The sequence below is a fragment of the Cydia fagiglandana genome, chromosome 3 (genome assembly GCF_963556715.1).
Source record: "Cydia fagiglandana chromosome 3, ilCydFagi1.1, whole genome shotgun sequence".
Taxonomy (NCBI): domain Eukaryota; kingdom Metazoa; phylum Arthropoda; class Insecta; order Lepidoptera; family Tortricidae; genus Cydia; species Cydia fagiglandana.
The window spans coordinates 19,868,841-19,896,498 of NC_085934.1; the positions used below are offsets into that span (position 1 = coordinate 19,868,841).

The following is a 27,658-nucleotide window of genomic DNA, read 5'->3' on the forward strand; positions in this document are numbered from 1 at the left end:
GCCATATGTTTTATAAAGGAGGACATTTGGGGTGCATAGACGCTGTCAACAGATGTTACAAGTGGGGTGAACGTTGCATGTCGCATTTCACAGGCCGTGGAATATTTTCTCTGCTTTTCGTCTTCAGCTGATTTTAGTACAGATGTGACGGGTCGTGAGAGGTAAGAAGGAGCGTCAGTGTCGACGACACGGATATCAAACAACGCCTCCCTCTGCGCATCCCAAACGCCACGACAAGATAGATCTGCACGTAGGCCGCAGGCATTTTCCGAGATTATTGGTTCTTTTGTTACGTTGCCCCACGCGTGTTGACAAAGTTCACAGAATAAGTCTCTAATCTCATTGTGCCGCCTTGTGATTAGGCCTCCAGTTTTACAGCAGAGCGCGTGGTCGATGTTGAAGCTGCCGTTGCCACAGCCGTCGCATGATTGCGGCATGGCGTTTGGTGTTCTATGGTAGCGTATTGACAGCGCATCTCTGAATTCGTATGGGGATAGATCGAAGTGGTCTTTTTTTGTTGGAATAACCGAGAGCCAATTTGAGGCCTTTGTTTTCATCTTGGCTGCGATGGATCTCTCGATTGCTCGTTTTTTGTTAGGTGTAAATTTTGCTAGGGTAGATTCTAGAAGTTTATTATCAAGGTCTTCTTTTTCTTTGCGGCCATCTTTGCGAGCATCTTTTATGAATGTATAGTGATCTGAAAAACTACTAAAAACTCATTGGTACCCAACCTCCGGATTGAAAGCCGCAAGCTGTTACCGCTTTTCACATTGTATTTTACTTCTAGTGTCTGTATGGCTCACGATAATTTAAATCTAATAACTAAACATTAACATTAACTAATCGAATTTAAACTGTTGTTTGACATACCAATATTGAATAATTTTACGGTTTAGACTCGCTTGTTTTAACTCAGAGACTAAAAACAAGTAAGCGAGTGATTTAAAACAAGTCAGCCTAAACCGTAAAATTATTCATAAACATTAACTCAAAACTCGCGCTATCCTGAGCAAAGGATTCAACGCTAACCGCATTACTCAATTCAATTCAATTTCGTTATTCGTTCATCACAGGTACAGTCAGCAACAGAAGTTGCTAAGCGGGCCAGGTGTTCAAAATGATCTTGACGCGACTTTATTGTTAAGAGAATAAGAGCGCGTCAAGGTAATTTTGATTACCTCGCCCGCTTAGCTACTTCTGCTGCTGACTGTACATAAACAGGTGGTAACTCAGTTTACGCATATCACTATCATTCCCGCCATGAATCATGTCACTTGTCTTGTAGTTTATTCTATTATGCCCCGTATTCTGAACTGCCGTGACGCATGGACTCATAACTCATGAACTGTAGCGGCGGAAACCTCTACGTATATGGTTATTGGTAGGTATATTGCGTAGTTCATGAGAAGATATAGTTTTTCTAGTCAGATTACTAATAGTTGAGTGTGCTCAGAGCAAAAAAAGGTCAACCACGGCGTTACATGAACAAGAGATTTCCTTTAGCAGGATTGGTCCTTAGGACCCAAGGATGGATTTAAGAAGTGGAGCCACCCAGATTTTTGATGCAGGTGGGGGGTAGGGGGAGGGGGGTTTAAGCGTCTGCGACGTCTGTGGTTAGTAATTCTTTAAGTTTAGGTTCTAAGTCAAGTTTAGTATCATTTTCAACTAAATCAAAGATGTAGATAGATTTCATCGAAATCGGTTCAGCGTTTATTGATTTCCCATACAATCCTACACCTTACCAAGATATCAAGATCAAGTTGAGAGCCCCCCCCCCCCCCCCCCCCCCGCTAAAAAATTACATCAAAAATCTCGGAGGCTCCACTTCTTGAATCCATCCCTGGGTCCTAAGGACCAAACCTGCCAAAGGAAATCTCTTGTTCATGCAACGCACCATCCGCTATAAGTCTTGCAATTTGAAAGAGGCGAATGAAACAAATTATGAATTAATGAAGTGTTACTAGTGTTCTTTTTTAAAATTTACTTACTTGATTTACATAAACGTAATTAAACTTGAATTCAACGATATTAACATTTTAAATAAATAAATAATATGGTGGTCGTTTTTATCCACGTGACAGCGTGATAAAACGGTGTCCGTGACTTTGTATTCCGCAGTGACAGTTATTTTATCACGTGTATAATGCCATCCATAATACGCCTGCTGATCAATTACTTAGTTGACTCAATGGGCACTAATTTGCTGATAAAATACTCCAGTGCCATAAACTTGGTCGTATCAGTAGTAGTTATCAGCTCATAATTCACTGTATTTATTAACCGACTTCCAAATCCCAAAGGAGGAGGTTATCAATTCGGTTTTATGTTTTTTATTTTTATTTTTTTTATTTTTTATGTTTGTTACTCCATATCTCCGTCATTACTGGACCGATTTTGAAAATTATTTTTTTGATTGTATGTATATGCATACAGATTGGTCCCGTTTTTGTCAAAATCCAGTTCTGATGATGGGATCCATGAGGAATCGACGGAACTCCTCAAATCTTAAAGGCATACATATGTTTTTATCAACAAATCAAGCATATACATTCAAAAACGTGACATTTGATGAAGTGGAACTGCTGATGATGATCAGAACGGAACTCTTCAACGACGCATAGTTCAGCTTTGGCGATTTGTCCTCTTCGTTATGTTTGTTAAGCAAGTTAAGTTTTTAAGCCACAATTTTGTCAAGCTTGAGTTCTGATGATGGGATCTATGAGAAATCGAGGGAACTCCTCAAATTTTAAAGGCATGCGTATAGAGATTTTTGTTTTTTCATCAGAAAATCAAGCATTTTCATTAAAAATTGTCGCATTTGATGAAGTGGAACTGCTGATGATGATCAGACCGGAACTCTTCAACGACGCATAGTTGACGTTTGGCGATTTGTCCTCTTCGTTATGTTTATTAAGCAAGTTTAGTTTTTAAGCCACATTTCTGTCAAGCTCGAGTTCTGATGATGGGATCCATAAGGAATCGAGGGAACTCCTCAAATCTTAAAGGCATAGTGTATAGAATTTTTTGTATTTTCATCATAAAATCAAGCATTTACATTAAAAACTGTCGCATTTGATGAAGTGGAACTGCTGATGATGATCAGAACAGAACTCTTCAACGACGCATAGTACATGTTTGGTGATTTCGAATTTCGATTTTGACTTGGACTGGGACCCGGACACATACCCGGATCCGGTTCGGACCCGGACTCGGACTCGGACTCGGACCCGGACTCGGACCCGGACTCGGACCCGGACTCGGACTCGGACTCGGACCCGGACCCGGACCCGGACTTGGACCGGGACTCGGACCCGGACTCTGACTCAGAGATCCGGACCTTGACCCGGAAAACCATGATACCTAAACTAAATAAACCACTATGATTACCTACCATAAAATGTGGGTATGATGATGCCAAACCCCTCCCGCTCAAACTCCCGTTAAGTGGGCATGCGCCGTTAAGTGGGTTAGGTTAGATTTGAACTGCGATCCTCACAGAACCGAACAAAAGTGGGTTAGGTTTGGTTAGAACTGCGAGTCTTACAGAAACGAAATGCTACTAGAAAAGTGGGTTTGATTAGGTTCGAACTGCGATCCTCACAGAACCGAACTGCTATCAGAGAAGTGGGTTAGGTTAGGCTAGAACTACGACCCTTACGGAAACGAAATGCTACTAGAAAGTACTGGTTTTACCTCCTTTTCTACATAGTGCACCATCTACCATAATCTTTCACCGGGCCCCATAGAAGTCGGTTTTTTTTCTTAAAAATTATGTACCTATTTATCAAAATTCGGCGAGGATTTGAAATGTAAGTACATATTTTGACAGGTATACGGCACAACTTAGGGCACAGAATAAGTAATAGTACTACCGTACAGAAAGGAAACTTCCTACAAAACCGAAGTTTGACAGCGGTTCAGGTCGAATCATGCTATCCCTTTCTAATATATGGCTTTCCCTTTATATAACCCTTTCGGCTATTTAGGGTTGTCAAAATTCAAGTGATTACTTTATCGTGCACTCAAAAGGAAGTGGTGCCAACCCTAATAATTGCTCGGAGCAATGCTGAGCCGAGCGGAGCCGAGTTTGGCCGAAGTCAGGAGTTTCGCACCCCTGCTTAGGGATTGTAGAGTTAGAAGCTTGGCTCTACAAGAAATCTGATAACTTTTTGTCAGTACTTATGGTTTCGTCTTGATGGCAACATTTTACATGAAAATGTTTTGGTGGGTTGTCATTTCCTAAATATTCTGTCTCGATTTCGTTTGGTAAAAAAGAAATGTTTTAAATCTTTTCTTGGGTAGTGGTGGTCAGTCTCCCATAAATGAACACACCATCGTGCTACGGCTAGCTCGGAATGCAGGTAGATTACGTGTGGCGTCTCTGGCATTCCTAGACGCATAGCTGTGGTCGCTGTAATGGTGCTATATAGCGGTTGTATTGCACAGTCTAGTGTAAGATACAGTAGTGGAGGTCGGTAGATATTTTTAAATAATTATCTTATGTTCTGTACTAAGTAATTCAAATTTCAACGTCCTATTTACGTCCGAGTAACTACGAATGCTGATCTAGTTTTACGGCGGCGTTGTTGGCATAAGTACCGGTGCAATAGGCTAGATGATCGGATTGAGGAACGAATGCCTACATCGGACCCATTATCAATACAAAAGTCAGTACCTAATGACAGTAATGACAGTATAGTCTGGCAATTATCGTTTACGCGCAAAACGCCCCTCACTAAACGGTACATGATCGTGACGTAACAATCAAGTTGAAGCCGCCTTGAAGTATGGCAAACAAGAAAATTGTACAAAAATTTTGACCTACTTTTTTTTTGGAAGTTTTTAAGAAAACTTTGTAGAGGTTTTGTATTTTTTGTGACATTTCCATTTTTTGTCCATATATCACATGATAATGTGATATATTGCTTATTTTCTCTCTAGATTTAGATTTTGTTATAAATAATGTTCAAAATTATTCCATAATGTAATGTTGACATTTAGTGACACACAACTCATGCGTGCGCCGCGCATACGAGTTTGATATATGTATTAAATTACACAAACGGGTCTACCGACGTTTCAGCTGAGTTGCACCAGCTGTGGTCATGGAAAGACTCAACTGAACTCAACTTAACTCAAACTCAGCTGAAACGTCAGAATTAAATGTAAAAACAATGAAATTATATCGCGGTAGACCCGTTTGTGTAATTAAATATATTGTATATAAAACGCGAGAGTTACAAATGTTATAACGCGTTTGACGTATCTATATTACTGTTTTGAACCGTACTGTGACTGCAGTGGTCACGGCACGACACGGCGATGTCGGTGACTGCGGCAGCCCTCAACACGGAGTTAGTGGGATCATAACTAGTTAAATACTAGTTCTAACCATTAAATAAGACGTCAATCTGAATTTAACTTTAGGAGCAGCTCCAAACTTTAACATGATCATGGTTTAGCTATTTTGGCGTGCAGTCAGATGCACTGAGAGAAAACGACGTATATTCGTATAAGTGTCAAAAATTATGGCAATCTTAAAAAGTTACGTATGTCGATGTAGTTATACGGATTTTTAATAACCTCTCATGTGAACAGTCTATCCCTTTAAAAACGTTAGTTAATAGTTATACTGGACATTTTCCGCAAGTCGACAGCAATTTTGCCTATTTTGCGTGAAACTACTCTAGACATCCCAGCTCCTCCATTGAACCTTAATAATTTAAAAACGTTAATAACTCTGTATCACTCTCTATCTTCACGCCATACGTGCTTCATTTCTTGAAAGAATATTTCCTACCTACTATAGTTCGTTTTTTTTAGCATTAGAAATAAGGTAAACAATATTGATGTGTCTTTTAACTGAAAAACACATTTAAAACAATAAGTTACGGCAAATATGTAACATTTATGAATCTAATACGATCATTTATATTCTTCTGCTTTCATAAGTAACAGTTATTGATTTTTAAAAAACGTTTTCAATTAAAGGACATGTCAAGATCGCTCACCTTCTTCCAAGTTCTTTCTAATGCTAAAAAAACGCACTATAGTAGGTATACTTATTAGTAACTTTCATTTCTTACATGAATACTGAAAGCGTATAGGTAATATTAATATACCATCGCCTACACATGTTAACTGACAGTTCGTAAACCTTATTACAAAAGGCATAAGGTCCACCGATGGCCAGTTAAGAGTGTTGCTGTACGATAAACGAGCTCACGTGCGAACAGTTTTCAATTCGAAATCGGAACGTTAGTAATCTCTATCTACACCGCAATGCGATACATTTAATCGGCAAGACTACGATGTAAATCCATTGTAAAATGTACGGAATTGGATTTAGCGGCGGACCTCGTTCATCGAATAATGGAGTGCCTGTTGAGTTATTCCATTCCGATAGTGGACCGGGAGGTGGATGGATTTGCGTCATTATTTAGGCCTTCGTAGAAAGAGTTTCGATTGGACGGATAGACGATTGAGGTGAGAAATTAGGTTAGGGTTCATATTTTTAGCCAAAACGGCCGTAAATATCCATTTATCGAAGCCCCTTGCACTGATAGAATGTTTGCATATTATCAGTGACATAAAATTTTATCACTACATACTTATACACTACACATAATATTACACCAGCCAACAGGTCGGTTTGTAACAACAAAATCGGCTTTAGAGAATTGTTTAGTGCATACTTTTGGAGTGAAATTTACACTAATGTAATATGAATACATATTATGACAAGAACATCAAGATAAATATTTTGTTAAAATACACAAATACATATTAGAGAAAAATAATTTTCAACCAAAACATCTCAATATTATTCCCGTATGAATATAATTTAAGAAGAAATTAGTATTTTTTATATAGAAGTGCCAAGCCCATCAAAGCCCATTTATGGTCCACTGGTTGAGGCATCATATAAATAACTGTTTCTTAAATATAGATTTTGCTGACTATTATTTACTGCTAACTCCTGCTCAAAGCTGAGCGTAGGTACCTTAAGAGCATAGCCGCTGCCGAGAGCCCAGAATATTGACCCCTCTGCATAGCGGATGCAGCCTTTTAGCGCAAGGTGGGCTGGTACACTTCACGATTTATTATTAAACTGTTGGAACATACTCCATAAGGCAGGTCTTCTTTCTCCTTACGGTTTTTACTTTAATTGCCGATTACACTTTGGTTTCATTCAGTCAGATCCACTTTTGTATACAATTAATATGGCAACTTGGGTACTTAAGTTGGGGCTCCGACCATACTTCACCTAAATATGTATATCATCATAATGCCACTGTCTTTTATAGTCCCTAAATTTTAAAACAAACTGCCTGTCCCAAAATGCTTCAATTTCAAATTTTAACAACTATTACATTTACTTATTAATATAAGTGGCTAATGCCACGGCTACAAAAACAGTAGTTTAGTTAATATTCATGGCATAACCCTGCGTGGGAAGGTCAAACAGGACTGTTACGTCCGGACTAATAACTGGTCAGAAATAATAAGCTTATCCAAATAAAAGTTCAATAAATCTGGGACCAATTACTCGTAACACAAGTAAGCGTCGAGAGAAAAGAGAACTCGTATAACTAGGTACGTAACCTCCACCACGCTAAACAATCATAAAAGGGGGCTATGCAGTTTTAAGTATATTTTATTTGTACACGGTTTAATCAAGGAGCGGGTGTCATAAAACAAATTCACGGAAACTAGAATATCCCTCATAACTAGAATATCTCAGGTTCAAATAGAATCTTTTCAGGGTTTACCTTATAAATCGTTTTGCAAATATTATATATCTGGTTAGGAGACTCATAAAGCAGACAAATTAATTAGACTAGTTGTAATAGTTTATTATTTGCATGTGTAACCCAAAGTCCGCATGTTTGCACGGGCACATGATCCTAACAAGTAACGATGTTTGAATTGAAAGCCGGTCTAGCACGGCGGCGAGTGCAAAGGCCTGATTATTCCCTACAATTACTGCGGACTGCACCGGCCTTCTGCACTTCAGCAGGAGTGGAGCAAACGACAAACTTTCGGGTCAAAAAACTTAAGACGAAACAGGAGGTGAGTTTTAAATATTTTAGGTACATATACCCGTCTCACTAACGGAAGCGGCTCCTAAAACTAGTGCGATAAGGACAAGGCGAAAAATCGTGCGTAAAAATCTCAAAAATCGAGGTTTCGTACTCGACTGTTTCCTCCTCCAAAACTTAACGAATCGTAACCAAATTTGGAAATCTTAATGATAATGAAATTATCCGTGTCGGACTGTTTTGCTTTTTTGGCGAATTGATATCAGTTTTGAATACTACGCCTCTCATTGCGGCATAGTCAATGAGGCCATTTTGGCCATTTTTGAAGGGCTCTAGCGCCTTAAAAAACAATAATATCTAAAAAACACAGATATTGACAATATTAATCTGTGTTGAAAAAATCATTGCTCTAGCATAAAAACCCACGGAGGAAACAGTCGAGTACGTTTGTATGGAGAAATGACCACTCCTGTTGGCTCTTAAGAGGTAAGGTTATGAGTTTTTCCTATGTTTTGTGATCATCACGAATATTTTTTTTTATCTTATCTGATCTTATTGACATCATAGTTAATAATAAAAGGAATTTAAAGTCTTTTCTTGACGGACCCTTAACTATAGGCCTGCTCCTAATTTAAGGACGACTCACGCTAGAGCGGCCCGAGTCCGAGGCAATCGATACCTACTTCGTTTTCTATGACAGATCACGTGATGCTTTCTATAGGAATCGAAGTGTCGGATGCCCCGGCCCGGGCCATAACAATGTCAAGCAGTTTCATCGACATCATCGTCTATAGTGTTGATCCTTTAGAGCGGATAAAATCTACATCAAGATAAATTCTTTCAGCTCATATGAGATTATGAGGCATTAATAATAATATAAAGGTTGGAGCAATCATACTTATAATAGAATGAACACTGTTAATATTCTAAGGACTTTCTGACTGCCGGTGGATTTTCATCGGATTTTAAATAGGAAAATGAGTGGCTTTTATTTAATTGCACCACACCACATGTTGCAGAATCGGCGGAGCGTATGTTTAATCAGCATCCCTCTGAGTCGGGGCCATAAAACAAGCAATATGGACTGTAGCGCTTTGTGTGGGCTTTTTATCGTGCGGTTTTGTCCCATTGCTGGCCAAAGACCTTTGCTTATGATAAAAAATCCGGCATAAACTGCTTATGCTTTCCGTTCGTTTTCTACAATTAATTTTTAACAATAAATTGACGTATTCATGCTGCATGCCAAAAAAAGAGGTAGGTATTGGCAAGACTGCTAAAAGTACCAGACAATTTTGTCCGATGTTATGTGTTTTGATGGTAAATGAAAGGGTTCGAAAGTATTTAAAACAAGGAAATACAAAATAAAGTGTTTATTTACATTAGTACCACTCGGCACAGTTTATAGCCACTGCGGCAAGGTAATAGGATCTAACACTTATTTACCTAAACAACAACTCTGCTGTGCTTAGTTGAGGATGTCGGGGAGGACGACCACGGGGGCGACCTCGACGGGGGCGGGCAGCACGGGGGTGGGGAGCTCGATGGGCTCGGGCTCGACCACGACGGGGGTGTCGACCACGATGGGGGCCTCGACGGGGGTGTCGACGACCTGGACGGGCTCAGGGGCCACCACGGGGGTGTCGACCACGATGGGGAGCTCAGCCACGGCGGGAGACTCTTCGACGATGATGGGAGATGGCACGACAGCGGGGGCCTCAGGCACGACGACGGCCTCGGGGGCAGCCTGGTTGATGTTCAGGATGATCTGAACCAGGGGAGCGGCGGCAGAGGAGACGGACTCAGCCTCGACGGGAGCAACAGCAGCGGGGCTGGCGTCAACGATGGGGGCATCGACAACAATGGGGAGCTCAGCGAAGACGGGGCTTTCACCGACGATGGGAGTGTCAACGACGACGGGGCTCTCGGGGAACACAACCAGGGCGGGTCCGACGGAGATGGGGCTCTCAATCAGGGCAGGTCCGACAGAGATGGGGGATTCAGCCTCCACGATGGGCGCGGAGCCACCACCGGGGGTGACGAGGGCGCGGGTCGGGCCAGCGACGGCCACGGCGATGACGGAAGCGACGATCAGCAGGAATTTCATGGTTGCTGCGAACAAAAGTGTCTTTTAGGAGTAAGCAATATAAAAACCAATTTTCATTGCACCGTAATGATCCCATAACAATCTTGTTATATAGTGTTTTAGGAAGAACGATGCCTTTAGAGTTTAACAATATCTAAATTTGTATAATACTTATCCTTATTACGCAGTTACTGTATAAAGCAAACGAGCTCAATAATTTAAATTGATTGCTAAAATTAACGAATTAATTGCAAGTGTTAAAATTTCATTACAGTATTTTGCTGATATCACGTGGATGGCAGCAGATTATGAAACACGAATAATTAATTGAATTAATAATTTAATTGGGGAAAAAAAATTTATTCAATAACAAAACTTATACAAACTATTATTAAAATTAAGTATAGACTAAATAAATTAAAACTAAAACTAATAAAATAAATAAATAAAATAAATAATTATTCATTCAATTGAATTAATTGAATAAATAATAATTTGTATTTGAAACTTACCTGTTTGGTTTGATGTTTCAAACTATGCTTTTACTGAGAAATGTCCAAGTTTTTATACCAAATGTTTATCATCCTGTGTCAGTATAACTGCCGCATATCGTATTTATCGGTAGATAATCTTAATATACTTTAATCCAGTCGTAAATATGGTTCGTTTTGAGGTGAAGATTAAACTATGGCGAATTGTATAAATAATCAGCTGCTATCTTTTCTAATCCCTAGAGGCCTAGATTAATAAGGTATGGAAGGAACATTTGAAGAATAGTATTACTCGTACTTAGTCGGTCCATTTTAAGTTCTATCACAAATGCTGTTGACTGATAAAATGTAATACAAAGCTTTTAATTTAAAAAACCGGCCTAGTGTGAGTCGGACTCGCGTTCCAAGGGTTCCGTACATTAAGTCCGACTCACGCTTGACTGTACATTACTAATAGGTTTTCCTGACATCTATAGGTGAAAAATAACTTGTGTATGTTTTTCATATTTTAGACCCAGTAGTTAATGACTTTAATGAGATATATGTAAGGTTGGTAATTTTTTTGGCAATTTTATTGAATAACCTATTTATTTGAATATCACAAAATATAATAATATATATTTGAAATTCTTAAAATGAGCTCTTTCATTTGATACATAACACGATTTAGTTTAAAACTTTATTTTTAAACGTTCTCATTCATCCCCAAAAGTTTGTTTAAAATTCAGTTGTTTACGTTACATATCCGTCTTTGGTCACCAATTTACATAATAATATTATGTGTACCAAATTTCAACTTAATTGGTCGAGTAGTTTCTGAGAAAATAGGCTGTGACAGACGGACAGACAGACAAATGGACAGACGCACGAGTGATCCTATAAGGGTTCCGTTTTGTTCCTTTTGAGGTACGGAACCCTAAAAATGTAGCCATGACGTAGATCGCGCCTTTCTTTGACTTCTTTACTTTGGGATTGTTGTTATGAATGAATGAATGAATGAAAATCTTTATTTCAGGCAACTAGTGGCCCATACATAAATACCTTACAACTAGCATACATATTATACGTGAGCACAGTGGCTGTGGATTGTGACATAATATGTGACGTCCCACGGGAAAAGGTACCTTATGGCGGTTGGCGCTTACGCTATTATTAACCCCGCTCCAATATTATTGCGACGCTACGCGACGTAAGCGACAGCCGCCATAAGGTACCTTTTGCCGTGGAACGTCACATATTCTTAACAAAGAGGAGTAAAAAAAAACAGTGTCACATTTTAACAAATTAAATACAATTGTTTATTTCTATAAACCCACTTTATTACAGCATAATTGTCACCAGCTATTAGTTTTCCGACAAATCTGTAATCCTCATAAAACTTATTATATTAGGGTACCTACCTACTTTTCAGTAACACACGATTTGACTGCCATTTGATCTTGCTAAAACATGTACCCTCTTACCCATTTTCGCCTGACAAAACTTCCCAGTTGCACTCGGATACGTGAGATCACTACTTCCCAACAGCTCATTTTTATTATGCTCTTTATGTGCAACTAATTGTCAAAAATATACAAGATATTTATTAGGAAAGTAGGCCAAAAAGAAAAACGTGCATAAATAAAAGGGATTTTCTAAGCAATTTATTTTCTATATATCATGTCAGTTTCATATTCTGTACTTAATGTTTTCCTTGTGTTCATGTTTTGCTCATTTCCTTAGACTGTCATAGATTGCTAGCCGTTAGTGACCCTGCTTGACGAAGCCGGAGGCCGGGTTCGTATCTTGATAAGGATTTATCGAACGAGCGAGCGAAGTGAAGCGAAGTTCTTACATTCGACTTGAAACACTGGCCTAACTAGGGACAGGTCAAGATTGTACAAGCTGGACTGTGAATGTGCTCCCTTTTTTTTGAAAGATAAAACATTTATTCATAGGTATATATGGTAGAAAAACAAGTCAAAAAAAAAAAACCTAAAATTAAACTAAATACAAACTATTCTAAAATAAAATAAAACTAAACTAAACTAAATCTAAAAAAGGCCCCTGTGTCAAGGTCCCCAAGATGCTGGTTGCATTACCCCGCTTTTACTAATGAATGTGCTCCTTCGTATGTGGGGCAGACGAAGCGATGCATTTCTACTCGGGTACATAGCTGATGTGAGGCACCGTCGACCGTCGACCAAAATCTGCAGTCTGGGAGACTGTGGGAGCATGTCATGGACAAAGCTAATCACTTACTAAAATTTGATAAGTCTCTATTTCTCCCCAAGGAGGCGACATATTCCCAGAATGTTGCATGACTGTGGTCATTGAGATTATGATATATCCAAACTTAAATAAATGGAGGATGTCTTTTCTCTACTACCAGCTTGAATTCAGTCGCCTTTTTTAGCCTATATGTGTGCCACTGTTGAGCAAAGGCATCCCTCTCCCTTTCCAATCCTCCCTGTGCTTTTGCGGGGATTTTGCGCTTCAGTTAGTGACCCCTAACCTAATCCTTATGACCCTATTTTGTATGTAGCTAAATTATTATTTAATATAGTTCTACTTATTGTCAGAATGATTCTACAATGTCAGTTATTCATAGTTGCAATAAGAACTCAAAGCACTTTTTCAATATTTAGATAAAAAAGAACGAATTAAATATAGCATTCTGATTTTTTGTCTTCGAAAAACCGGGCTAAATTAATTACTTTGTCACTTTGCTGACAGTAAATTGGTAACTCGTATTAAAGCTTTCATAATCTTCAATGTTATAACAATTATCATATCTCAGAATATCACAAATTCGATGTTAATACTTAATCAAGTAAGTACAGTCAGAGTAAAATGAGTCAGATCATTCATGGATAAAAAGGTTACCTTGGAAAATTATTTGAAAAATTAAACGAAGTACGAGTACCGCTTAGTTATTCATTTATTACTTAATAATTATAATGCATCACAGTTTACTAAACTTATACCTACTGTTTGATTGTCCAATAAATTATCTAAGAAAAAAAATAAACCAGTTCCGTTCTTTCATTAATTTCGAGTACATTTCAAATATTTCACACGACTGTTCGCACGTAGTTAGTTAGCAAAAGTCATTTGCGACATTTAGGTGAAGTGTAAAATATAATATGAATTAAGGTTTGTCATTAAAAATGATCAATTAAACACAATACTACTAAATAAATCTTTTATTAAGAGTTTGTATCACTTATCACAGTTTATTTTTACTGTACCAAGGTAAGAGGATGGCAAACTTAGAACTAAATAAGTTAAAACCAAAGCATAGTTTTTGGCTTAGTTGAGGATGTCGGGGAGGACGACCACTGGGGCGACCTCGACGGGGGCGGGCAGCACGGGGGTGGGGAGCTCGATGGGCTCGGGCTCGACCACCACGGGGGTGTCGACCACGATGGGGGCCTCCACGGGGGTGTCGACGACCTGGACGGGCTCAGGGGCCACCACAGGGGTGTCGACCACGATGGGGAGCTCAGCCACGGCGGGAGACTCCTCGACGATGATGGGAGACGGCACGACAGCGGGGGCCTCAGGCACGACGACGGCCTCGGGGGCGGCAGCCTGGTTGATGTTCAGGATGATCTGAACCAGGGGAGCGGCGGCAGAGGAGACGGACTCAGCCTCGACGGGAGTAACAGCAGCGGGGCTGGCGTCAACGATGGGGGCGTCGACAACAATGGGGAGCTCGGCGAAGACGGGGCTTTCACCGACGATGGGGGTGTCCACAACGACGGGGCCCTCAACAACGATGGGGAGCTCAGCGAAGACGGGGCTTTCACCGACGATGGGAGTGTCAACGACGACGGGGCTCTCAGGGAACTCAACCAGGGCGGGTCCGACGGAGATGGGGCTCTCAATCAGGGCAGGTCCGACAGAGATGGGGGATTCAGCTTCCACGATGGGCGCGGAACCACTGCCAGGGGTCACGAGTGCGCGGGTTGGGCCAGCGACGGCCACGGCGACGACGGAAGCGACGATCAACAAGAATTTCATGGTTGCTGCGAACAAAAGTGGCTTTCATTATAAAGCAGTAGGAAAACAAGTTTTAATTATCCCGGAATTATCAAATATGTATCAATATTGTCATAGTAATTTAGCAACAAATCATGCTTTTTAAATGCTAACAATATCTAAAATACAGTTTTAACAATATCTGAAATACAACTGCAAACTCAAAATGGCAAAGAATTTTTATGCAATTACTGAATTTAACTAAGCAGCGAACATACTAATTTTTTAAATAATTGCAAATATTATTGAATTAAATTTTGGGTAAGTTCGACATTCAAATACAATTTAGGGCCAATTTATTAATTATTATTATTTATTGAATTGATTTAGAGTGTACGAGTATAAAGTTTCATAACAATAATTATTTTCCTGATTTCACCTTAAATACGAATAATTCGTTCGATTAATATTAATTAATATTTAAACTTACCTGTTTGGTTTGTTGTTTCAAACTATGCTTTCACTGAAAGATCTAGGAGTTTTTATACCAAATTTTATCTTCGATTGACAGCACAACTACCGCATATCATATTTATCAACAGATAATCTTAATATACCTACTTGGATTGATTGACAGTAATGTAAATATTTTAAATTGATAATTATTAATTTAATATAATACTAAAGTATTAATAATACTGTGATAAGTGATACTATGTTAGTCAAAGAACTATACGTATATACATATAATATCAAATTAGGTAGGTACACATTTAAAGTTTTTTAATGCCTCTTTAACCACAGCATTTCTTGCAATATAATATTTTTTCTGCTGAAATATAAAATATTAAATATACTAGTTATAAATATATTTTTTTTAAACTTTCTCAATATATACTCCTAAGCTTCTATGCATCGGTAATTCGATTCGACCACCTAAACCATGATTTGTATTCCCGGTACTTTTCTTTAGAAATATCTTAGTTACGGCCTGCAAGTAAGCATTCCGACTAAAGTACTCCGAGGATCTTCAGGGCTGTTGAGTTCCAAATAAAATTTTCGTGAAGTTAAAAAATCGCAAGAAGCTAAATGTAGCAGCCCCGTATCATTGCCTAAAATTCGTTGTGTCATACTCTGATGATACTGAGTCTTCGATCTCTGTATTATGCTTTAAAAAACTTTTTAGTGAGAATGGCTTTCTCCGGCCACGCATTGTCATGATGCGAAAATAGTCCCCTAAAAGTATATTTCGATTTTTTGATTCAAATTGTTAAATCCAATAAACACACACATTTCACTACCTATACCACTGAGCACTGAGCATGAGCATTCATATTTGTTTGGCCATTTTCAAGAAGTTGCCACATGACCACTTGTACCTAGTAGCATTTTTTTTCCGACACTTCGCGAGGTTCTTCGTTTGGAAAAATCAAAAACTGTGGATTGCCTAGATTGTATTGATAAAACCAACTTTCGTCTCCACTAATAAGTGACGGAGTGTTAGCGAAGGTTCCGTTTCAGCATGGGCAAAAATGTCCGTATGTTCTTTTCTACAGGTCACTATTCTTAATCGATTCTCGTAAAATTTTGAAGGCAGGTTCAAGAATGAAATATAATTTTTTGTCGATTCAGTTTTTGCATTTTTATAACAGGACTATTGTGGGCTCACGAGGTCTACAACTCACAGAACCACTACTTAGTGTTTTAAAATTGTCTGTCCCTCCCTCTGGTTATTCATATCATTGCGCTACGTCACGTGAGCCAATTTTTGTTCTGCAGTACTGACTGCGCGAGGCACCTGCTTATGGTGAACACAATATCCAGACTCCCAGCCGGTTGTGTAAAAAATGTTTTGCAGTGAAATATTAAGCAACATTTCTATTTGTTTGTAATTCACTTTTCTAGGAGTGCTCAGACGTCTTCTTCTGTGACCGCGTAAGCGGCGGCACTTCTTTTACTGGTATTATTATTCAAGGAGACCCTTCGTTTATATTCTTTTAAATTCTTGATCAAAATAAATGGTTTTCTATATCCGAATATCTAATAAATTATATCTGAGAAAATGTATAAACCAGTTCCGTTCTTTTTATTAATTTGGAGTACAATTCATATATTTTCCGCGTAATTAGCAAAAGGTAGCTTTTGCGAAATTTAGGTGAAGTGCAAAATATAGATGGTCAAGCAAATCTTGTCAGTAGAAAAAGGCGCGAAAGTCAAACTTTCTATGAGACGATATCCCTTCCCGCCTACATTTTTCAAATTTGCCGCCTTTTTCTACTGACAAGATCTGCTTGACCAACTATATAATAGGCATGTTGACATGAATCGCGAATATATAACATGTTATGTTTTTACCATAGCAGGGAATATTAGAATGCTGAAAATCATATTTTGCAAGTGTAAATATGCGTAATAAATTAATTAAAAATAATCAAAAGTATTTAAAATAATGCCCAGTATCACGTGACTGCAAACGCCAATCAGAGCGCGTGACGTCATGACATGAGAATCACCACAGACTAGTCGTCAAACCTGATCGTAATCCATATGACACCGCCAAAGAGTTTGGATGTTCAAAAACTGTATGTATTTTTTATTTCGACAATAGACATTTATTACGTACAAAAAATATTATTACATGATATAAAAATATATATTTATTTGTTATTAGATAAATAAAATGTTATATATAGACGGTCAAGCAAATCTTGTCAGTAGAAAAAGGCGCGAAATTCTAATTTTCTATGGGACGCTGTCCCTTTGCGCCTACATTTTTCAAATTTGCCGCCTTTTTCTACTGACGAGATCAGCTTGACCAAGTATAATATGATATTTCACCAAAATCTTTTTAATAATTTGGCTGAATGGAACTATCATCGCCATGTTGGCTGTCGGAAACAAAAAAAAACTAAATTTAAAAAGTTATATCTGCGAAAAATTATATTTGCACTCACATTTTTAGTTTTATCATAATAATTGATTTTAAATTGTAACTGTAAGTGTTTTTGTGTGAAATCAGTTATTGTGATTCATTTTTGAAATGGTTTTATTATCGCTGAACGTAATATGTATACATATAGTTCGCAAGTAACAATATCATTCAAGTCAAAATCCGTAACTGCAACGTAAGTATCATGTAACAAATATTTGTTTTATACTCTAGGGTCTTGATTGTTGTTCTTTCACAAATAGGCACTGCATAAGACATGTAAAACTTGTTATTCATTATTTTAGCTTATATATTTACGTAATACTGATCTTTTAGAAAGAGAGATAAATTAAATACTACAGCTTGTTTTCTACGCTAGGACTGACATTTTGGCAGCAGTTTGTTTATTTATCTGTTCGTAACGTCACGTGACAGATTGGAGCGTTTAGGCTCAAACTTTAAACACTAAACTAATTAAGCTCTATTTAGTATTTAAAATTAATTAATAAAAATTTTAAATATTTTTTTTGTAATAATTACGTGTCTATCTATAAAATGAATACAGTTCTAGAAACTTGTCAACATGCCTATATTAATAAGGTTTGTCATTTAAAATGATCAATGAAACAAAATAGTACTAAGTAAATCATTTATTAAGAGTTTGTATCACTTATCACAGTCTTTTCTACTGCACTAAGGTAAAAGGATGGCAAGCTTAGAGCTAAATAAGTTAAAACCAAAGCATAGTTTTTGGCTTAGTTGAGGATGTCGGGGAGGACGACCACGGGGGCGACCTCAACGGGAGCGGGCAGCACGGGGGTGGGGAGCTCGATGGGCTCGGGCTCGACCACGACGGGGGTGTCGACCACGATGGGGGCCTCCACGGGGGTGTCGACGACCTGGATGGGCTCAGGGGCCACCACGGGGGTGTCGACCACGATGGGGAGCTCAGCCACGGCGGGAGACTCCTCGACGATGATGGGAGACGGCACGACAGCGGGGGCCTCAGGCACGACGACGGCCTCGGGGGCGGCAGCCTGGTTGATGTTCAGGATGATCTGAACCAGGGGAGCGGCGGCATAGGAGACCGACTCAGCCTCGACGGGAGTAACAGCAGCGGGGCTGGCGTCAACGATGGGGGCGTCGACAACAATAGGGAGCTCGGCGAAGACGGGGCTTTCACCGACGATGGGGGTGTCCACGACGACGGGGCTCTCAACAACGATGGGGTGCTCGACGAAGACGGGGCTCACATCGACGATGGGGGTGTCGACGACGGCGGGGCTCTCAACAATGGGGGTGTCCACAACGGCGGGGCTCTCAACAATGGGGGTGTCCACAACGGCGGGGCTCTCAACAATGGGGGTGTCCACAACGGCGGGGCTCTCAACAATGGGGGTGTCCACAACGACAGGGCTCTCAACAATGGGGGTGTCCACAACTACGGGGCTCTCAACAATGGGGGTGTCCACAACGACGGGGCTCTCAACAATGGGGGTGTCCACAACGACGGGGCTCTCAACAATGGGTGTGTCCACAACGACGGGGCTCTCAACAATGGGGGTATCCACAACGACGGGGCTCTCAACAATGGGGGTGTCCACAACGATGGGGCTCTCAACAATAGGGGTGTCCACAACGACGGGGCTCTCAATAATGGGGGTGTCCACAACGACGGGGCTCTCAACAATGGGGGTGTCCACAACGACGGGGCTCTCAACAATGGGGGTGTCCACAACGACGGGGCTCTCAACAATGGGGGTGTCCACAACGACGGGGCTCTCAACAATCGGGGTGTCCACAACAACGGGGCTCTCAACAATGGGGGTTTCCACCAGGGCGGGTCCAACGGAGATGGGGCTCTCAACCAGGGCGGGTCCAACGGAGATGGGGCTCTCAACCAGAGCGGGTCCAGCGATGACAGGGGATTCAGCTTCCACGATGGGCGCGGAGCCACCGCCAGGGGTGACCAGGACGCGGGTCGGGCCAGCGACGGCCACGGCGATGACGGAAGCGACGATCAGCAGGAATTTCATGGTTGCTGCGAACAAAATAGTCATAATTATATTGTAAGAGGTCTTTCAAGGCCTCAAAACACCTGAAAAGCGTTCTATAGTGTTCTATACAGACGAAAACGTAAAATTCAATACTTGGAACTAAAGGCACCTCCTTGGATTACACGGGCCTATAAATCCCGGTCTTTTGATAGGCTTGCGTGGGGATATAGATCCAACACGTAGAGGCCCTTTGGACAGTTTTAATGTCATGTAGTTGTAGAAGGCACCTTATTAACTTTGGCGGGAAAAGCAGTGTACATTAGATAAAGTTATATTTTTTCTTTATTCTTTCTCGTGTTAAGTGATTCTGGAGTGACAAAATTGTTTTGGGACTTACCAGAGTTGTTTGAAGTTTCAAACTATGCTTTCACAGAGAAAGTATACGGGTTTTTATACATCGGAATTCATTATCTTAATTCGGTATTATCTTTTTAATTAAGCTTTTAAATCTTTTAATCATAATCAAAGAACTAAGATTTACAACATGCCTAATAAGAATAGCCTAGTGATAGTAACATTATTCATAAAGTCTGTCAAACATGACAAGCTAAATATACTGATCTAGTGCATACTGTAGGTAATTGTTTTTCATCGTATTTTCTCGGAATCGTTCCTATTTGTCATGCTAGTTTAGTCAATGTCAGTGCTTTTTGTACCGAGTCTAACTGAAATAGCAGGAAACTTACGAACGTGTTTACCTTCGTAAGTTTCCGTGAAAATACGATGCAAAACAATTATGCACTACATCTGTATTTGATTTAGATGACGTCATTTGAAACAAAAAAGTGCGGAGCAAAACATTAAAATCGCGAGATAACGATTGCCTCGGCCTTACGTTAACTCGTTTATTGAGGTCGTAAATAAATGTAAAACCGCAATAAAACGTAATTATTCGGCTTCCAATCAGCCGCTGATAACTTGTGTTTTGACACGTGACCCCGATAATACAGATAATACATTTAAACAATGTTTAAACACTGTCAAAACGAAAAAACAGATAGAATCACTAGAAACAAGTTATACTAGTATTTGGCATTAGGCAAAACAGAGAGTCCTATTTGTGCCTAGGTAAGTAAATATAAGAATATTATATTGTATCACCTAAATACAAATAAATGTTATTTCGAGTTTTAGCCGTGGGACAGCAAAAAATGCCTATTTGAAAATTGACCCTTATACTTATTATGTGAAATTTCTACTTACGGTTAATTTCTTTGTGTAAGTATTACAATTTCTGGCAACAAAAACTAGTACTACACATACTTAATAATAGTATAAGTATGTTGCGTATATGTTCATACAAATATTTAAGTATTGTATTTCTGAATGACTATTTTAAAAAGCACTTAACTTTGATTGTTTGGCAGCGGCTAAGTTCACGTGACTCAGGAGGTAACCGGTTTTTTTTTAATTTACAAATTTTCTATAAAACTTATTTTCATCTAAGTTTGTTCAGAAAAAGTAAAGGCTCGACGAAGAATAATTTTATGCAAAGAAATTTCAAAGGCCACTTCCCTTAGAGGTTTCAGGCACAGGTCATTTGCATGGAAAAGTGCAGCTAAGAGATTATTTTTATGTTACGTGTTTAATGTATTTTATGGTAGTTTAAAAAAATGGTATCACTTTTTTTCGAAAAACTAACAACTTTTGGGTTGTTTCGACTGAGAATCACGAAGACTATTGATTAAAACAAATAAAAAATAGTGTCCCATAGTTTTTTAATAAAAAAATTGTGTGTCAGTTTTGTAACTGTTTGATCGTACGTAATGCTTCAAGGCGATTAATTTTTTTTTTAGCAACATACATATAAAATACAAAATACTTTTAATAATTGTACCTATGTCAATTTTTGGAAGTTTATTAGTAGGTATCCTATACTATCCTTTATTTTTGTTGACATATCAGCAGTAAAAAAAATTTACAACTCACAGTGATAAGCTATTTAGTTTTATCGAAGGCTGAGTAACTTTGTATGCATAATATCTCTTATGTAAAATACGAGTACTCAAAGGTTTTCAACTATAGCCTTCTAAGGCCCCACTGTTAATAATATCATTTGAACTTTAAATCTATGTTAAAGGAAATATGGTTCAATTTCTTTTGTTTGGAAATCGAACAAAACAATAGTTATTTGTTTTACAAGGGGGCAAAGTTGTTGTTTAACCGGTCGTGCTAATATTGATACCCGAGCAAGCGAAAGATTCCAAAATTGAACCACGAGCGTAGCGAGTGGTTCGAAAAATGAAATCTTGAGCGTTGCGAGGGTATCAAAGTACGAGGGTTAAACAAAATTTGCCCACGAGTGAAACACAAAATTTTTCACCACACCAACCCGAAGCAAATATTAATTGTAAAATATCAAGAAAAATCAAACCAAATCAAATCCGAATGAATGTTATTAAATATTTATCATCCAAAATCATCATTTAAAAGTCAATTCTACCAACAATCATAAGAAAACAACTCAAAATTTGCATTTGATTACTTTGCCTCACATGTGAATAAAATGCAACTTTGCTATCAGTTTTTGAAGTGCAAAGTAAGCCTTTCCGAGCTGGTGTGGTGAAAAAGAAATGTTACTCTGTTCCAATGGGCAAATGGTTTAATTTACTTTGAAGTAATTAGTACTATACTCGCAGGTAGTATACAATACCATAGACCTCACGAGGATAGGTGTATGTAAGTAAGTTATTTTACCTGTATAATAAATTTGTAAATATAAATGTCTGTTTAAATGCCAACGGATTATTCAGACCATCCCATATTAATAAATAAAACCTTTGGTAACCTATGTACTTCTGCAAATTACTGATAACAATTTTTGGCGATAGGTTATCTAGGCATTCGGTAGTATTTTTAATATTTACTAATCAAGTCTAGACTTGGATTTGACTGGGAAAGTCCACGTTTATATATTATGTAGGTACATATTTTATATCTGTCTAACGGCTCGATTCTGAAAATGAATTAGATCTCTACTAGACCTCAACAAGTTACGATATGGATAATTTAAAGATATTTGTAAGATAGATATGTCAAATTTGACGTTTCCGCGATTCTGGAGGTCCTCTTGAACGATTTCGACAAGTTATGACTTAGATGTCCAAGTCACATCTAGTCGATATCTAATGTAAATCTATGTACCTAGTTGATCTCTATATCGTCTCTAGATCTTGTGATTATCTCGTTTCCCGAATACGCGTGTAAGATACTTTCCATTAATTTGTTGTTTTATTCCCTTGAAAGGCTGCTTAATTCTTCAATCTTTCAAGTGACTGAAAATAATCAAAAACACGATCTCATGGAAACTTTATTCATAAAACCGTAGTGCATAAAAAACTGCAGTTCATACTTCATTGCAACCGCGTTTTAAGAGCAACAAAAACAAAAGACGGATGCTTGCAAACCGAGCCGGTTATTCTCAATGCATACCGAAATTAATCTCATATAAATAATCTACGTAACTGGTTAGTTATGTATGTGGTTACATACAGCCTGAAATACTCATACTCAGCGTATTAACAGGTATATATAATGCGTATAATAATGTGACATTTTATTATGCCGGGATGAATATGGTACCTACAGACAAATTTTCGCTATTTCTGCATTGGTTCCAAAATAAAAGTTATGATTATTATCATTTCCTTTTCGCTTCACTACGCAGAGAGAGAATTTCAATACTTCCAATGACACTTTATATCTTTATGATTTTGGTCGCACTTTTAATATTTGATTGGAAAACTGTAGATCTATGAGCATTTATTTGATCTATGAGGAAGTTGCGCAGGATCGGGACAGGTGGCACGCTCTCGTTTCGGAGGCCAAGATTCTCTTTGGATCGCTGAGCCAAAATAGTTAGTTGGTTAGTTAGTTATGAGCATTTTGTTTGTTGGTAAGCATTTGTAACAACACCACAGAAGTTCGTAGCCGCTCTGAGTTCTAAAGTACGCATCAATCATAGCCGAGTAGAAAATGCTACTTTAAACATTTTAAAGCGGATGGCGCTTGAGATAGGAGCAAAATAAATATTTAAACGGGTAGATTATTTCACCTAAAATGATTTTGTCCTTAAAAGTTCCCTAGGACCGTTGATATATTATTTAAAGTTCCGATCTACAAACAATAGAAAGAGATATAGCCTAACTTGCTAGTGATTAAACAATGTAAACATCTCAAATTATGATTTACATATTATCAGACTTTCTACGGTTTAGTAACTTTACAAATTTACTAAATGACTTAAAGGGTTTGAGAAATCCCGTTCAAAATGTAAATTAGTTTAGGTTGTATTTTGGAACTATAGAATGACCAGCGTAAAATTGAGACTGGCTTAGTATTGCCAACCTATAATCAGGCAGCAGTCAAAAAAATATTAAAGATAGGGTTAAGTTGATAATTTTCCCGACGTGTCCATACTCTGTTATGTTAGTTATTGTCTGCTCAGCTTCCTTGTAGTTTTTGCGAAAATCGCAAGGACAGAGGTGAAAATTTAGATTATCACTATCTCTAAAACTACCTACTAAGAATCGTTTTCGCGTAGCACAATCGATAATTTAAGAGCAGCTCTGCCACCTTTGAAGTTCTTGACATATTGGAAAAGGTCCCTGCCATATTGGAAAAGTAAAAGGTTCAAGTATGAATATTGTTCGAATGTCGCAGTTCTAAGGCACAAAAGGAAAAAACTCAACCACGGATTTTGGCAAATACTGTACTCAATTACTATGAACTTGTGGACCAAAGGTACTTATAATACCAAACTTTAGTTGTATGGTTTATACGGTTTCGATTTTGGGACACCGTGTAAGGCGGACAGGACAATCCTTAGTTTGCAATAAGGGATGCGGCTCACCGATACCTATCACTGTCTATAAATAGGACAGGAATCGATTACGTGCAGTAGAGGTACAAACTGACCAGTAGGTCCCTTTACCACGAAAACTCTCAGTATACCTTTAATTTTTATATTTATTTATTTATACCTACATAATATCATTACGCAGTACTAATGTAGTGCATGTTTATCGTCGTATTTACTCGGAAACGTTCGTATTTGTCATGCTAGCTCGATCAGTGTCAGTACTTTCTGTACAGAGACTGACTGAAATAGCAAAACACATTGGTAAGTTTCCGTGAAAATAGGATGGAAAATAATTATTCACTACCTACATGTGTAATATCACTATATAGGTACCTACACGCCCGCAAACATCATTTTAACCGACTCCTAAAAGGTGGTTTTGTTAAAGATGTAGTGATTTAATTTTTGAATACCACTGTAATAAGTAGCCACGGTCACTATAAATTCATAGTAGGGGCTCAGTTCGTTCGGTGAAAGAGGCTTTCAAATAAATGGGGTTTTCCTTTTATTTTTCACCCGTATCTGCAATCTGCGTTCCGCGTTCAACGCAGTCCTCCTATTTGTAAGGAAGTATCCTATTTGTAAAACCGCATTACAAATTTACATTACATACCGCATTACGTTCACAACCTAACTATGAAAGTTTATTTTTTTCACAAAGGTATGTTCTTCTTTGTAATTTAAAAATAATAAGTTATAGTGTTGCCTTAGATCATATTTTCATAGAATACATAGAAACAGGGTTAAATTTTTATAGGATGAGACACATTTTCCTAGATGGCGGCGGTTCGTCGAGGTCCTCAAACGTCAAATGGTCTGGCCTTGAACACATGGGAACATGACATTAATCTTCATGGTTATACCGGAGATGTCATACTATAAAATGGTATGGTATAATGGTAATGGTAGAATACGAATTAAATATGCTGCTCGATTCGTAGCATTTTACACGTAAAATTGCACCTACATGTGGTGACTACGTGTACTTGTAAACACTTCACAATGTCTGTGTGTGTAGTCTGTGATTTCAAAATCCAATTTTTAGTGTTCCGTACAAAACTTTGTTTACGGAACACTTATGGGATCACTTCGGTCTTGCAAATCAGTTAAATACGTTTTTCTCAGAGACCGTTTGACATAGATACCTAAAATTTGGAACAGTTATAGCAATTACCACCACTCATATTGTAAATAAGTCAAAACTGCTTATTTCTAATTAAAGGGGGAAATTTAGGGGGTTGAGAGGGGTAGGCTGAAACTTTTTTCATTTGTAAGAATCGTGTGGGGTACCATTAGAAAGCTTGCAAAAAATTGAGTCGATGGACTGATTTTGACTTCATTTTAGACTGCAATAGTTTCGTCAAAAAATGCATTTAAAGTTGCAAGTTTTCATACAAAAAATTTCACCTCTGTCCTGGCGATTTTCGCGAAAACTATAGCTAACAGGCAGCTGACCAGTCAATACCCAACTTAAAGAAGCATGGAGACGGCGGGAAAATTATCAGCTTAACTTTATCTTTATTAGTTTTTCAACTGCAGCTTGACCTTTGGTTGCTTAGGGCTAGCTAACTGATGCTTACACTGGTCAATTCATATTAGGCGAGAAACATCCTTAGTTAAAACTTTGGCATTGAAATTTATGACTTATGTCTTTGACACAAAGTTTAATTCTGCTTGCTTATTTTTGTGGGATATTAAATTTTATCTCAATAGCCTACTATAAGTATGAGAGAGATCTACAAAATACGACCTTATTATATTGCAAATAAGTTTCAATTTCGAACGGGCTTTCCAACCAATGGACTAGACATCTCAAAAAGCTGAAAAATTCAAATTAAGAATTCCGTTCTTGACTGTCGTTGTGTTTTTTTTTCCACAATAGGACACAAAGAGTTAGTAAGGCGAAGGCGTATAGAGATAATAAAGTCATTTAATATTTATGAACAGCTTTGGCCTCATGTATAGATTTTATTGAGAGTATCTGATTCGTCGAAACAATATACACAATATTCCTTTTCATTAAGTAACATTACATTCCTGTATTAATTGTATAATTATAATATCTATTAATTATACTTGGTCAAGCAGATCTTGTCAGTAGAAAAAGGCGGCAAATTTGAAAAATGTAGGCACGAAGGGATATCGTCTCATAGAAAATTTGAATTTCACGCCTTTTTTTACTGACATCATTTGCTTGACCATCTATATACTCAGTACTTATGTATATTTTTGAACGGATCGGTGAGCAACAAGATTCAGGGCTATAACCGCGAAAATAGAAGTTCGCAAATTGCGAGCATTTTTCTCTGTCACTCTAATTACGCCTTCATTGGAGTAAAAGAGAAAGATCCCCGCAAATTGCGAATTTCGGTTTTCGCGGTAGCCCCTCAGTCCTGTTACGAGAAAATAATTTTGGAAGACATTAATAGTATATGACAGTTAAATATCACAGTTTTTAGAAACAAAGGTAAAATTGACGAAATATTTAAAGTAAGCCGATCTTGTTTTTTAGCAGTTCTAAATAATATTAAAGTCTATATAGTAGTATACCCTATAATGGACGTGGAACCAGTAATGGGACAAAAAAACATAATTCCTCTAAAATAAGTATCTAAAAGTAGTTTATAAACACTGGCTGTATATTATCATAAATAAGAGTCCTAGAGCTGTTTCAGTCTGAAGTTTCATTAAATTTGGTTGTTTTTTTAAGAAATTGGCGTCAACCCAAAAGTTATCGTGTCACTGAAAAAAAAATACCACTTCGAATTCTTAACAACTTCGCTAAGAGAGGTGAGTTAATTTATTAAATTTTAATTAATAAATACTTGATGAAAACTAGAATGTGTTTTGTTAATTGCATTTACCATGAGATAAGGTATACAACACACTATGTTGTGACTCCACAGATGTAATAAAATAGTGGTATTTGGCCCAATCCCATTATAGGACCTGTAAAACTGCGTACCTCCTATGATGGGATAATTGACAGAATGATGCTTGCCATGCCATAATTTCATGTTTAAACAATACAGAAGTAAAATTTAGTTACGAAATATGTCAATCAGGAGGTATTCTCGGACTTCGGATAAATTAATATCGTTTTCCCAAACTTCTATTTAACTTGCCCTGTTAGTTAGTGTGTGTCCAATCTTGGTAGCTGAATTTGAGCCACTTTTCGATTTCCGATTCAGTTGAAATTTTGTGTAAGTACGTAATTAAGTATGCAAATCGG

The 27,658-nt window shown here is 38.1% G+C and overlaps 2 protein-coding genes across 2 annotated transcripts in view; both read right to left on the reverse strand.

Annotated features, from left to right (window-relative positions):
* Positions 1–9,397: 9,397 nt before the first annotated feature.
* On the reverse strand, positions 9,398–10,169 carry LOC134680317 (calphotin-like). The gene has a single exon (XM_063539432.1). The coding sequence runs from the start codon at positions 10,144–10,146 to the stop codon at positions 9,508–9,510; it is 639 nt and encodes a 212-aa protein (XP_063395502.1). The 5' UTR covers positions 10,147–10,169; the 3' UTR covers positions 9,398–9,507.
* A 3,729-nt stretch (positions 10,170–13,898) lies between these two features.
* LOC134680338 (calphotin-like) overlaps positions 13,899–27,658 on the reverse strand; it is a 37,758-nt gene continuing 23,998 nt past the window's right edge. The window contains exons 2-3 of the mRNA XM_063539453.1: positions 18,266–19,549; positions 13,899–14,626 (exon numbers count right to left, since the gene is read on the reverse strand). Coding sequence (XP_063395523.1) covers positions 13,908–14,626; positions 18,266–19,549 — 2,003 coding nt within the window. The 3' untranslated portion in view covers positions 13,899–13,907. The remainder of the gene's footprint in view (positions 14,627–18,265; positions 19,550–27,658) is intronic.

What these genes read in the sequence shown, in the direction of transcription:
- LOC134680317 (XM_063539432.1), bottom strand. Translation starts at nt 10,146, where the DNA reads ATGAAATTCCTGCTGATCGTCGCTTCCGTCATCGCCGTGGCCGTCGCT.